The 14,809-nt window shown below is 41.8% G+C and overlaps 1 protein-coding gene across 1 annotated transcript; it reads left to right on the top strand.

Moving 5' to 3' along the window:
• Positions 1-3,354: 3,354 nt before the first annotated feature.
• On the top strand, positions 3,355-13,129 carry LOC134195219 (zinc finger protein 830-like). Its single transcript, XM_062664220.1, has 12 exons — positions 3,355-3,390; positions 3,561-3,658; positions 3,983-4,063; positions 4,139-4,217; positions 4,268-4,298; positions 4,360-4,408; positions 10,331-10,467; positions 10,527-10,590; positions 10,644-10,704; positions 12,342-12,419; positions 12,479-12,555; positions 12,633-13,129. The coding sequence occupies exons 1-12, from the start codon at positions 3,355-3,357 to the stop codon at positions 12,808-12,810; spliced, it is 969 nt and encodes a 322-aa protein (XP_062520204.1). The 3' UTR covers positions 12,811-13,129.
• The last annotated feature ends 1,680 nt before the right edge of the window (positions 13,130-14,809 follow it).

The following is a 14,809-nucleotide window of genomic DNA, read 5'->3' as shown; positions in this document are numbered from 1 at the left end:
CACTAAGTGAGCAAGTCCCAAAGAGAGTCACTAGAAGAATGCAGTTGCATACAACCGTGCACTAAACGAGCACTAAATAACCAGAGTTTCACAGATAATTGTTCAATGAGGTTCTGGAAGGCTTGAGAAGGGATGTTGTGTTACAGGTGGTAGTTTTCAACGCGATAATCTTTAGGATCTTCAAGCTTGAAGGTGTCCAATAACCTAGGGTCTCCAAAGCCAGAGGGAAGAGCTCTCCGCCAGCAGCAGCAGCAGCAACGATATCATCATGGTAGGCATCTTTTTCCATTTCACCCGCCAATGTGGCGGCACCAGTACTGGTTGCAGTGGCAACGATGTAGCTGGGTTGGAGGGAATTTCTAACAGTTATGTCAAAGAAAGCAGGTTTTCCGTTGGTAAATCAGGATGATAAATGTCACCTGGTCGATGAAGATCTCGGTCACCTATTCTCTGTTCCTTCTTTACTCCACTATTGTCGGTGTGAAGGGCGTGCCAGATAGTATCTCTCAAACTGTCATGTTGTTTTGTTTGCAAGGGGCCACTTCCACAGCTCAAGGCGTGGTCTCCAAACTGATCAATGATATGACCACACACACACACATCTTTGGGCATTTGGATGTGGTGGAAATATTGGTAATCCCAGCCAGATCCTTATTGATGTGATGAACTCATGTTTCGAAAATGCCATCCCAAGTTTTTCATTGGGAACAGCCCTGAGCCAGGCACCAGCGTGAATGGACGAGATGGTATTGATACGAGCAAGATCTCTTATGCTGCTGTTGTTTTTCAAAGAAGCCTAAACCAAGTCATCTATTTGGCCCTGAAATGATTTTTGAGAAAGTCCTGAAGGAACGTCATCCGTATTCATCAGGTTGTCAGAGTTTGTGAATAGATCAGTAAAGCACATGTTGGCCAACTCTTCACCAGAGATTTTAAGTGTTGAAGGCTGTAGTGAAGAGACCGTACCACCATGTAATAGGCGATCAGTTAACTGGCGAGTTATATGGCAACTTCCGAGGAAGGCCGCTGATGATGAAATCCGGGCCTCACGCAAACCTAAACCGCTAAAGCGAATAGGCAGGGAAGCTTGTAACCAAGCTGCATCCGAAGTAGAGGCCTGGGTGATATTACCCAGGGCTTGACGAAGACCACAGTCAGATCACCCAAGTTGAGAATCCGCAGAACCAGGTGGAACTGTTCCCAAAAGATGGTTAATGTTAGATAAACTCAGACAACTTCTTATCAAGTGGAGTGCTATTTGCGGGTTGTCTAGATCCGGCAAACGATCTTGTGCTTCCAGTACTTTATCGATACGAGAGAAAAATGGGAGAGCCAAGTAATTCGACCCCATTGGAAGACACACATAAACGATGGATCTCAGGAGGGAAACTTGGAAACTCTTGGTCTCCAGACAGCCAAAGCACTCCACATTTGCCAAAGTTGATGTAGGCCAACACCAGGTCCTCTTGATAACAGCGATTTCAGCAGAATAGATAATGCATCCCGTGTACCACATAAAGAACCATCATCTAAGTACCACAACTGCATCTGAAGACCATCAATATAGCCTAAGTCATGAAGAGCTTCTAAAACGACCAAAGAAAACAGAAGTGGGCCCAGAGGATCTCCCTGCTGGACTCCTGTGGTTGAGGTAAAACGACAGTTACCAAACGGAGCTCACCAGCAGAGCAATAGCACCATTCAGCCTAAGATAGCAACTCTGGAAATTCTTGGTTCGAACGACGCAAAAAAAGAAGACTGATTGCATTCATTGAAATCATTTTTCATGTCTATCTTCAGACAGCAAAGTTCTCATCCTGACCATGATCCTGAATAAAAGTTCTAGCAGTGTGGACAGCAGGTTCTAAACCTCCTTTAGTACCGACTCCTACTTGATCATATGGTAAGAAGACCTTCGAAAGGTGAGGTTTAACTGCAGAACAACATACATGACTAGTTAGTCGCCGCAACACCTCACCTACCGCTATAGGTCGAAAACCTCCTGACTTCTTTTGCAGGGCTGTCAGTGGAGCGCCCACAAGCCAGGGTGAGATACGTTTGTCTAGCTTTCCTGACAGACGTGAGTTAACAAGCTTAGTAAGATTCTCCAAGCAAGTCTGTGAAGATGGAGCAATGGTTCCCATGGTTGCATCCAACAGATGTTGAGCCCTCAACTTAGAGAACCCTGGGCTCAAACCTCTAGGAAACGCACGCAATGAAGACATGATGGCTGATGTATCAACCGTCAGAGCCGGAGGTGTAGTAGCAGAACTTTCTGGTAGACAGGACTGTGGGTGGCGTTGGAGTAGATCATTCAAAGCATCCTTGTCTTCAAGAGATGCACATCCATGAGAAATCAATGCTCGTGTAGCGTCGCCATATCAACCATCTCTGGCAAGCTTCGTTGCTCTCATGTTTTGTTTTGAAGAGACAATTTGCGAGAGCTATGTATAGTACCATTGGATTCCATTTTGGCTTCCTGCCATAAAGCTACCAGATCCCCTTGTTGCCATCTTTGTAGACGTGATGACAGTAGAGAAGAGATGACAACCCGTTTCTTTTTCTTTTCTCGAGGAGGACAGCGAAGGACACATTTTGCCAACGTTGAGAATCTCACAAAACCACAAATACCATGAATGTCAGCATTGTATAATTCAGCTGCCAGAACTGTGGCAAATAATGGCCTCACTGACCTTGGTATGAGGGAGACAGTGTGAACTGGTAGAGAGCAAATCTCTTCCATCACTGAATTGAAATAATAGATTTGTCAGACAAAGGTCCTGAAAGCATTGAAGCAGCACCCAAGCCTTTTAGAACAAAATCAGTGCTCTGTTGGTCAAAATTAACAGTGTCTATAGAGACAACAGGAGCCTCCGACGAAGAGCTAAGGGATGGTAGACCCTCGACTTCTGTAGCGTCTGGTACAGCAGGTTGTTGGATTCTGTCAAGTAACCAAGGAGACAAGCAGGCATCTACCATCTTACCACGGCATCTAGGACGGCCTGGACCCAAAGAACGTCAACAATAAACGAAACGTTTGCCATAAGCAAAGCCACAATCCGAACATAAGCGATGACCATGAGACTCGAGGAAGGCAGCATCCGGGAAACATCGCTGGGAAATTTGACTCGAGTTGATATGTTGAAACAGCAAACAGTGTCTCTCAAAACCGAAGAACAAATGGGACAGCTTGCTGATGAGCATTGACAAGACGTAAGACGACCATTTTCCACCCCAGAAGCAGACAACTCACTCTCGTTCATTTGAAAATGACCGTTAGGCACGAGAGTAACACAAATAGCCGCAAAAAGACACAATTGCATAAGCAGATTGATTGAAACCATGCACCGGCCAATGAAAACTGCTCCAACAGCTGAGCAGATTCAAACGGTAAGCGCAGCCATTGAATTTCCGGGTTTGTATTTTAGCTGCAGGTTGAAGTCTGTCATTATATACTAGATACATGCCCCATCCTTTGTACGGGCAAGATACTGTATGGTTTTGACGGAAGACGCAGTCTAAGCGTGTGTGGACACATCATGTGCAATCTTTGTTGCAAGGTTCCGGATGTCTTTACTGAATTCGAATGTTTCTATTCTCTCGTTTTTGGTAGAAATCGACACATTCCCCGTGTAGAGATTGGTACAGAAAACGTTAGGTTGGATTTGGTACAAATGCAATCAGAATTTGGAGAGAAACGAAAGCGCTAGAAGAGTAGCTTTCAGTTGGCAAGAAATCTTTGATTGCTCGAAGCTTTGCGAAGGACGAAGACACATACAGTCTAGTGTGGGCACGTGTTCGAATGAACTGGAATATGTAGCGATTGCGTCATCGAGAAATTTATCATTTTAGATATGGTTTGGTTTGGCATCAATTACTCATCAGAGTCATGCACTGACATTTTGCTTTTTGGGTGGTGATTTTTGGGTAGTGGTCACTGAGTTTAGTGTTCTGTCAGTACGTTTTAATATTGATCTATTAGTTATGGTGATTTTTCTCACAAGGGAAGGTTTATGCCGATAGCTCTCTTGCTTATTGATGTCATTAATTTTATATCAGATTTGTTGAATATATAAATCAAGTTTCTATTTTTGGGTTCATCTGGTCAATTCTTTGACACCTTGCTGTTCTTTACTAGATATTCTAAGAAACAAACTGCAGGTGTCAAGAGGAGGTCAAGTGATGGGTTTAATGACAGACTTCACTCTGCAGCTAAAGTGAGCTAATCGAGCTTGTATGAAACTTGTCATAACAATGTGTCTACTAGGAAACTGAACGAGGTGCTAAACGAATTACAGGTAGACTTAAGTACGTTATGGCTATGTTTACAGAGTGACCCATTGTATGTTTGTTTCTTAGCTGATGCCAAGTCAATTGACAAGAGCAAGGAAAGGACCAATTCAACAAGGTAACTCATTTTTTCTGGTATTAAAGCATTTTTTGTGTTTTGCCAACAACTAGTAGCATGGTACTCTAAATCAAGTAAATTTCATAAGCAAAAAAATTAAAAATTGAGAGGTCCTTTTTGGAAGTGATTTAATTTCAAACATGCTAGAAGGCTATAAGGCTATAAGACAGTTAACTACACTGTACTCACAGTAACAATGACAGAAATGTGAGGGCACAGCTCTTACATATACATCACTGGTATGTATTGTGAACGTAAGCGTAATGAACCATGTTACTGATCACATTGCTGAAAAGCAGTAATGAGAGAGGGTTCAAGGCTTGTACAGTGCCATCTTTGTCAGAAGCAAACGAAGATGCCAATCATGAGTCTGCTGTAATGTGAGAAGACCAATGAAGAAATTGAGGCTCAGCTGATATGCTCCAATGGGGCCTGTGTGAAAAGGTGTGAGTCATTGTCATCATTGTGTAGCAATTGCTGTGTTAAGGCTATGAAGCCTTTCCTCTTGCCAGCTCATGGTGGCTGCCTTGTTTTGGAGAAAGCTTGGGCTGACTCTTTTTGGGAGGCTGAAGTTTGTTAAACAGAGGGGGACTAAAGCTGCTCAGAACCTGCCTTCTAATTTCCCACAGTTGAAAGCTGGTTTTTGCTTAGTTACTGCTGTGTGTCAAGAGCACCAAATTCGTCTTCAACTTGTGCTGAACATGGACAAAACAGGTTTGTCTGTTGTACAAATCTCTCAGTGGACATTGGAGAAAAAGCAGGATGTGAGCAGATTTCCGTAGTTGGACTTGAAGACTAACGGCAAATTTCCTGTCTTGTTGTATGCTCTGCTGCTGGAAGTTTTTGCCACACAACTCTTATACCGAGGTACAACATGCTGATGTCATCCAAAGCAAAATTTTTGCTCAGAATGGTATATCTATCACTCGTCACCTCATTGGTTTACAGAAGAGATCATCAACCGTTTTATTCAGAAATATTTGAGCCATACTTGTCAAAGCAAGAGAAGACTTGTCACTACTAAAAAACCAGAAATCAGTTTAATTGTTGATGTGTTTGCAGCACATTGCACTGAATTTGTTCTCACTGAACATAGTAGGGAACTCCAACAGAAATACAACCTGATCTCAAAATGTAGGCTTTATCATGAAAGTTTGTGCCACGCTACTTTCAGGCCAGCCGTCGCTTTGGAAATGCGTGTTATGTACGGACCATGAGCCAGGCTGACACATTATTGGCACTAAGCTCCGCCTACACCAAACGAATTGCCTGCGTATCTCAGTTATCTTGCCAGTAAACTACACGCAAACTAAATGGAAATGGTAACTATAGAGGGATCTTGTGTTTTAAGGCCTTAAAAGGGCTCTTTGTAACGAAAGTAGGATTCTAGAGGCCATTTTCTCCCAGTAGACTTGACACTCTCCTCTCACAGAAGATGAAGCTAGCGCAATAAAACTCAAAGGTAATTAGCGTTAGCTTTCGCTCTATTGATCTACGAGGAGAAACACACACAAACATTTTTCAAGTATGTAAGGAAGTGTAGACATTCCCTTCGAGAAACCTGTGTAGGAAGACATGCCCCTTCTTGTAGTTCTCTAGTCCTACGTCCACGTCAAATTTAAGTAGCAGTCCGGTGTGCTCAGCTTTGGTGATCAGCATGGTTTATAGATGCCTCATGAGCCACGATAGAGGATTGAGTATCCGGGAATGACGAAGGGGTGGTATATTGCCATGGTCACGAGACTACACACTGTGCAGGGTGTAAACAACTTACGTACTACAGTACTAGCTACACCGTCTACATCATTGCACTCGGGTAAAAGTCTAAGACTCAATCAAAGGCATTCTGCACCTGTAACACTTCGCCCAGTCGTTGTTTGAAAGGGGCGTGTTTGCATACTCAGATCTCTCCAAGAGATTTTTATATTTGAACTCTCTGAATGTATCTCTTCGTAGATTAATTGAACGAAAGCTAATTCTAATTACTGTTGAGTTTTATTGCGCTAGCCTCATCTTCTGTGAGAAGAGAGGGTCAAGCCTGCCGGGAGAAAACGGTGTCTAGCATCCTACTTTTGTTGCAGAGAACTGTTCTAATGCCTTAAAACAAAAGATTGCTTTATAGTTACCATTCTCGTTTAGTTTGCATATGGTTTACCGGCAAAATAACTGAGTTATGCAGGCAATTCACTTGGTGTGGGCGGAGCTTAGCGCCAATGACGTATCAGCCTGGCGCATGCTTGTACCTAACTCGCATTTTCTCTGCTACCAAAGCGACTGTGCACGAAGTTTCACAATAAAGCCTACATTGTGAGATCAGGTTGTATTTCCATTGGAGTTTCCCTTTAAGTCTGTGAGTTTTTAGTGGAATGTCTTTCTGGAAACTCTACAGGAAGTTGCAGCCACTTGATCTGAACATCAACAAGTGTACAAGAATTGTCTGAGCGACAAATTTGATGACTGGTATGCTGACTTTGTAGCATCATCCATCCAACAGCATTGAGACAACTTTGTTGCTGCTGTGGGGTCTTCAGCTTTGTGTTAAGGTTTTCTGTGATTAAACCAAAACATGCTTGGTGTGTTATGGATACCATGCTCAAGTTTCTGCCAAATCTGAGGTCGAAATCTGGTTTTGAAAGAACTCAGAGGACATTGTTTGTTCACTTCAAAATGTAACTACTAGTACTGTAACATTTTGCATTCAATTATCCGATTCAGGCATTTAATTATTTGTTGCTTACGGCTGTGCAATTGCATAATGACAGATAACTTACATAATTTGCTATTGGGCAGCTGCTGCAATATCATCATTCTTCAGCTGTCTCTATACAATTTGTAATTAACCTTGAAGCTAACATATTTGTTGTTAGCGAGTTGTGTTCATTTGGAAATAGATAACACATATGTTTGCTTTGCACTAATCTTTGTGTTCCATGTTTCAGCACTGGTTTGAGCTGTTGTAAGCGAACTAACATCACATAAATGTACATATCTATGAAGCTATTGACGCCTTTTCCACCCCTCTGATTTGTGCGGTGTAATTAATCGGCATTCTCTGTAAGCCGTGTCCTGCTTGATACCATACGACACTTTCAGTTGTCGATAAATGCGTTGCTGGCGGGTGTTTAACATGTGATGCTGGTTCCGTTCTTGCTCAGAAACTAGTACAAAGAACTAGTTCACGGTTAGTTGTAAGCACAGTACTGTCTATTCCCCGTAAGTGTGAACTCGGAAGTGAGTAATGAAGTAGAGGTCACACCAGGTGTGCTCATTAGAGCACTAAGAGCTGCTCCAGTTACACCTATTATCCTAGATGGTTCCAGTTGCTGATCCGTTGGTCTTACACGATAATAGGATAATAACCATTTCTCCACCCATTTGTCTTTGATATGCAAAAGTATTATCTTTTTGTTTCGCATGTAGGAAGGGCTTAGATAATTTGATAAACAGAAATGCCAGACCCAGCGGTTTCTAACGATACCAAGATCATCACGAAAGTACAAAAAACAGCGGAGATATCGATGATTTTCAAAGTTCACGCTTATGGGGAACAGACAGTAGTACATCATAGAACTTGGCAAGAGGGAATGTGTACTGAACAGTATCTGCCATTACTGATAAGCCAGTCAACAATTGATGGACAAAGATTTGGATCAAATGCTTGTACACTGTCATTGCAATGTGTTAGGTCCAGGTAGCTTTGAATGAAAAGTTGCAACTGCCTGTCCCTGGAGAGAGTCCAGCCCTGACTGCATTGAGAAATTTGTAAGTTGCATGCGAAAGGGCAACTCTATATGGCAGCTACTATGCCTGCAAAGGCTGCCTTAGCTGCAGAGAAGTTCTTTAGCTGTGGCCAGAGTTAAGCTGTGGACTTCAAGTATGTAGTCTATGACAGCATTCCGTATCCTGTTACAGTTTTAAGGACCACTATCATTACGCAAGTCTGAACATGACCAATGTAACTAATTATACGGCTAGTGTGTGTGATGGGCATACTCCATCATTGCTTGCATGCAAAATGGCCTATTTTCTCTTCGTCTTTGTCCTCACTCTCTTTCTTGTATTCTTTTTCTTCCAAATATTTTCATTTTTGTTTCAGCTGTTGGTCATCATATTTCATTCTCTTTAGTTCTAGTTGTAAACAATACAAAAATATTTATGTTGTAATAAATAGAAAAAGTAGGGATGGCTGCATACTTTAAGCTAGTGCTTGAAGAAATAGGGGTTGATACTTTTGCAGACAAGTACTTATACTTTACATCTGAAAGCAATCTCCCACAATTAAATCCCTACTTCACTCGTATCCAAGCAGTCACCTTGAAAGCAAACAGAGTGAAGTAGGGATTTAATTGTGGGAGATTGCTTTCATGTTCTTGTTTATAGAAACACATGCATTGTTACAACTCATAGTATATTTGAGAATGAATTCCTTAGACAGCAACGTTAATGCTTCTACTCTAATGCTCTATACAGAAGTAAAGTTTTATTAGTACTAGGCAATGCTAGAACATTAATTAATAGTACACAAGCTAATTTATTACAAAGAAACATTGTTACGACTCATAGTATATTTGAGAACTGCTTAGACTGCTACGTTAATGTTTCTACTCTAGATTTATATAGAAGTAAAGTTTCAGTAGTACTAGGCAATGTGATAGTCTCGTGCAGCTAGCCCTCCCCTTTTTGACTTCCATGTTATAAGCTGATTTGTTTATGATTTGGTAATCTGTGTGTACGTTTCAGTCCCATGCAGGCAGGACTCATACTTTCTCTTCTAGCAGTTAGAAAGAATGGTCTCTATGACATGCACGTGCACATTTCTGCGAGGATCTTGGGAGGGACGAGGAGATCCTGTTTTCGGGCCTACGCAGAGAACGAGGAAAATCCAACGAAACTGTCGACAAGTCGATCGGCACTCGGATCTCGCGAGTAAATCGACAGGCATTGCAAGTAACAGGCAATCAATGGGAAATGAAGATCCTGTGAGCGATACGAAAATCCCATGAGCGAAATGAAGATCCAAACTGGCATGTCGATCATCAGCACTCAAGTTTCGTGAATAGGCTAAATCGTCGAGTGTTTCAAGTCGTACGGAATGAATGGAGAAGCGCAGATCCTGTGAGTGGCTTCGAGAACGGTGGAGATCTCACGAAACTGGCAAGTCGGCACATGCATACGACTGTAGTATTTCTCACGTGAAGAAAGGCGTGGCAAACGGCTTGTCAGATTTCACAGTCAAAAGCCATGGCCCCTCCGTAGCCACACAAGATGATATAAAAATTGTGACATTTTATGGAAGCATTTCAGATCTATGCTATCCCAAAGTGAAAATTGGGATTAATATTAACTACCTGTGCCATGCCTTCTTAGGGAGTTCCAGGCACAATCCCAGATAAAAGTGAAGCATTCCATCCTTCATGTTATTCATAGCTTTTGCTGTGTTTCTAGTGCATTGTATGGGGTATATAAACAAGGATTCTGGGACAGTTACAAGGTTTGAAATTAGCAGGCTCAAGGTCCATATGGTGTCTGTAGACCTTTTGTTTGTGTCCGTGCACCAATAATTGAATCTAGTGCTTGCTAGATCTTTTGCCACTTGATACTCTTCTGCCACTTGCACATGGTCTCTATCTCTGTCATCATTTAACATCTAGGGCGACTTCATAGCCTGACATAGCTAACATGGATGCATGAGTAACCTGGATATTTCTAATGGCACAGACGGAGCAAGTTGTTCCGACGCTGGGCAGGTCAGTGTGAAGTGCAGATGCCAGCACCTGAGAGCAGCAAGCAAATGTTTCTAGCTTTGTTATTAAGTCAGCAACGCAACGTTTTTAGTTGCACAGTTGTAATTTGCATTCATCACTCTGTAAATGTATTAAATAATGGTTTAGTTGTATAACACCATTATCTGTCTGCGTTTAGGGCATCAATAACTGAAACTATGGGTAATGAGAGTGCATCATCAAAAGTGTTAGTGACGTACAATGAAGAGAGTGAGGAAGAAAGTAACAGTGAAACGGAAGAAGGCAAGCAGACAGAAGAATCACAGTTGCCGGCAGGTTGGGGTCTTCATATGTTAGGTTCAGTCCTGTACTGATTATTTTCTTCTGTTTGTCAGACTTTTTTGATACATCTGTGATAGCTGCTGGGAATGAAAATGCTCCAGAAACCAAAGAACTAGAGTTAGGTATTTGTTGAAGCATAGCTAATTCACTCTGATTGTAATTTTCTCTAGGGAATTTAGTGGGGGTGTCATTCCTGAAGGATTTTTTGATGATCCTGTAATGGATGCAAAGGTGAAACATGAGCTGCTTTGAAATTATATAATATAGACACAAAATTTGTGTGTTAAATGCCAGTTGTTTACAAATTATGTCTCTGAATGGAGTGATTTTGACTTGTTGTGTTTGTTAAAGAAGACACTGTTTATGTTTTAAATATATCAATTCCTATGTCACATTGTGACAGTTTGTTAGAATATTTGTAGTAGGGGTAGTGGGTTTCTACACCACTCACCCCTTTAGGGCTCATGATCCAGAACCTTTCACTACTGCTATTACGGATTTGAGGTGTCCCAGAATTCATAGTCGCCCAGAATATTTGTTTGTTGGAGAAATGGTCCAAATTTACAAGAGAAGACAAGAGAACATTGTATCAACACTAAGTGGATATTGGCGATGTTGACCTGTTTTCTGCTGTTGCGAAACTCTCTTGAGGACCTCTTCGTCAAATCGCAGCAAGTTTCTAAAGCTTCCGTTAATTTTGAAATCAACTCTATAACCATCATCAAGTATGATGTATTATTTCGAGTTGTTGTACTTGGGTTTGTGGTGATACCACCTTCACCATTGTCTGTCTCCCTTGGCATTCATGATCTTTTTATCTCTAGTTCAAGTTGGAATGATATAAAGACTCAAAGGTATACTAGTTTTCACCATTCTATGCTATTTTTGTAGTACATGATCTTTAATATTGCCTACCATGACATTGTGCTAGGAATACCACATATTGTTGGAGATCAATGCCACTTTTTTGTCAACATCTTTTTTGAAGAGGAAGGTGGGTGTAGGTCTACAGTGAACTTGGAACTTGATGCGTTTCCAGGTCTGCTGTCTCATGCCAGAACCGTTTCACCCATGTCTATATATTACTTTACGTTATCGTGAAATTGCTTCTTAGGTTTTTGGGAGATGACACCATCAACAAGCAACAAGTCTGTAGTCTCAATTATCTCATCGTCTAAGACCATACTTTCATGGCCAGTTTCTTTGGTGACTACAATAACCCCCACTTTATGATGGAGCTTGTGTACGTAGAAGTTAGTAGTACTTGATGGAGATCTGGGAAATTTGCTATTTTTGGATTGTTGTTGGACGAAAATCTCATCAACTTCATGAGGTTGTAGCGCTACCGCCATATGTGTTTTTACTCTTGTACCTGTGGTCAACAGATCCAGCAAGTTGGCATCGATCTTTGGACATCACTTTTTGTTTCCTTTGTAAGCTTCCAGCTTCACCTCCCTCCTAGTCTTTATAGTTGGTATAGATAATCCAATCCAGTCATGCATCTACAGTTTAACATTATCTACAAACTTTGTACATTTTAGATGACACGTGTATTTTAAAATGACATTATTGGGGAAGTTTGTTTATGACTTTTGCCATTGTGATCAACTAGCAGGCTGAATAGTGGTTGTCATGGATTGAAATAAATTTTACTGATGATTCCAAAACTACTTTATATGGGTTTGATTGTTGCTAATGTTTGGTTTAGTGGCAATAGATGAGTTGTTAATGAGTGACAATAAATGGGTTGTTAATGATTTGTGGGGCCCTGCACACTATAGACAATTAATATTCAATAAATTTGTGTAACGTCTTACTAAGCTGTTATTTTTATTATTATCACATTTGTGTTTGTTGTTTGGCTGTAGGTACGGAAAGTTGAGTATCGAGACAAAATGGACGATGAGTGGGATGCCTTTCAGAAGACCATTAAAGCTGAAACACAAGTAAGATGCTTTATGCATTGCTTATGATTGTGTACAGTAGTTGTGGGGTTGGTATGAAGGTGTCTGAAGCTCTTATAGAGGCTGATGATGTTGATCTTCAGGATGACAGACAGATTACTGAATGGACAGAGCAGAGGTTGGCATTAACTTTAAGTTGATCAGTCAGTTGATCAATCAGTTGATCACTTGGTGTTGTGTTGACATGGAATGTAGGGACTGCTTTCAGAGAGTGGAGAATCTGCTTTCACAGAAAGACACTGTGAAGCTGGTGAGGGACAGACCAGCACAAATGGAAGATGCAAGACTGGACAGAAATAGTCATCACAGTGAGAGTGATAGTGATGATGTAGATTTTGATGAGTTTTTGGATTGGAGAGCTAAACGTGTATAGTAAGTAATGTTATTGTTTAGGCCAGATCGAATAGAATGTACCTGCTCTAACTTCCGCTTGAAGTATTTGTATGATGCTCACTTTGTAAGGTTATATACTTGAAATTCATTAATTCACTGAGTGTGAGTCAGAGGAATCCATGTCTCAACTTATCTCTGATAGTAGTCACTGGCTTAGATGGAGGAAAGATACTAAAGCAGCACCATTCAGAAAGGATGTGACACAGTGTAGCGTGTTTAGTGAAATATGGTGCAGAAAAGATTCAGTAGTGTGACTGCAGGTTTTACATCTAGATACGGTTGCGAACTTCGCAAAATAATTGTTCTACCCGATCAATAAAGTTGTGCATTTTAGTCGTTTGAAATTCTGCGTAATCAGTATTAGGACGTATTCAATGGTAACTGCAGCGTAAGCTATGGCAATGTTTACGGTTTCTTATGGAAATGGTGCAATAGCGCGTATGTTTATATGGTCTCACTGTATGCATTTGCCATATACTTTTAGGCAATGCATCTATCGCAGACATGCATGTAGAACGATTCTTTGCTACGACTCCATCTAGTTTTATATGCCGCAAACCTGGAATTGATCTTATGACGGAACTTGTATATCTTCCAAATTAATATTTAACTCAATTTAAATACACATTTTGAACTGTTTCGAAAAGTATCATCTACGGCAAAATTTCCTGATCTAAGGTATGCGAAGGAGGTGTGTGTGTGTGTGTGTGTGTGTGTGTGTGTGTGTGTGTGTGTGTGTGTGTGTGTGTGTGTGTGTGTGTGTGTGTGTGTGCGCGCGCGAGTGTGTTTATGTGGAGCTATAGCTCAATTGGTTAGACAGTCATCCTATGGAGTGAGTGCATCCTGGACCTTGCAGGGTTGCAAGTTCAAGTCACAGTGATGGCGAGCTATGTCACAATTTCCTTAAAAGCAGGCAACTTACATGTAATTGCTTCTCTCGACTCAGGAGTATAGAAATGAGTACCTGGTCTTTGACTCAGGCCGTAAGGAGCCATCGGCTGTAACGTAACATCAGTTACAGGGGTCTATGAGACTTCGGGTGCTCGCACTACAGTTGGCTTCACAAGCCGGTGCTCCTGTGAGCACCTAGCCCGCCTCCTGGAGATTGCTAGCGCATGCCCAATGTTTCTCCTGAGTAGCGCACAGGAGCTTAGCCGTAAGCCTGGGGGCGTGACCAAGAAATTAGCAGCTCCTGATGTGTGTGTCTCTAGAAGATGGGTGGATTCAAGGTGTTGAGTGGATGGGTGTGTCTGTGTGTTTGCAAACCAGTGTTCGCACTGTTTTAGATAGTTCCGGAGTAGAGGAACGCTGACGGTTCACTAATGTTTGACAGAATCGTAGCAATCGGGTAGTATCTCTATTAACTGGTCTATTCAAGACGTACACCAGAACACAAGCGCGCCTAAAAGATCGCTAGTGCTAAGACACGTGACTCCACGTAAGAGTCACATGCTTCAACAGCCAAGTCTACTCTGCAACATCTCCCTTTCCCCCCCCAACTTTTTTAACTATAACAAGTTGGAACTGGCTCAGTCAACCTATAGCCAAAGACAAGCAAGCGTCGTTCTATCTGGGGCAATATCTCTTGGAGTTCGCCCATCGATCATCGGACAACGTCGATCTTTGCCACGAAAAGCTCTTACAATTCGATACCTCCGTATACCTCTTTCCATGTTCTGCAACAGACCGCTTTCTTGTCTTCTTCGATTTTGACAATGGTGCTTCGTATAGCAGATTTTCCAGTCTTTGCAAGTACACGTAGTATCGTGTGCAGGATGTGTACTCCGATGTTTTGTTTGGCGCCCGGCGTATCTCGAAGGGCTGTGCGTATCTTGGCCACGATCTTCTGTGTTGCGTTGCTCACGCCAGTCGTACAAGAGATGCTTGGATCCTCAAACTTGGACAGCATGTTTCCTACTCCCGTAGGTACCCAAACGCGTACATATCGTCGACAAACACCGGCATATCCACAAAAGGAT

This window comes from Corticium candelabrum, chromosome 19 (assembly GCF_963422355.1).
Source record: "Corticium candelabrum chromosome 19, ooCorCand1.1, whole genome shotgun sequence".
NCBI classification, from domain to species: domain Eukaryota; kingdom Metazoa; phylum Porifera; class Homoscleromorpha; order Homosclerophorida; family Plakinidae; genus Corticium; species Corticium candelabrum.
This window is presented reverse-complemented; position numbering and strand designations above follow the sequence as displayed.

Bases quoted from the DNA above. Each gene is read 5' to 3' on its own strand.
- LOC134195219 (XM_062664220.1), top strand. From the start codon at position 3,355: ATGAAAACTGCTCCAACAGCTGAGCAGATTCAAACG. The intron at 3,659-3,982 runs GTTGGATTTGGT...TTGATCTATTAG, and splicing joins ATTGGTACAGAAAACGTTAG to TTATGGTGATTTTTCTCACA. The intron at 4,299-4,359 runs GTAGACTTAAGT...TTTGTTTCTTAG, and splicing joins AGGTGCTAAACGAATTACAG to CTGATGCCAAGTCAATTGAC.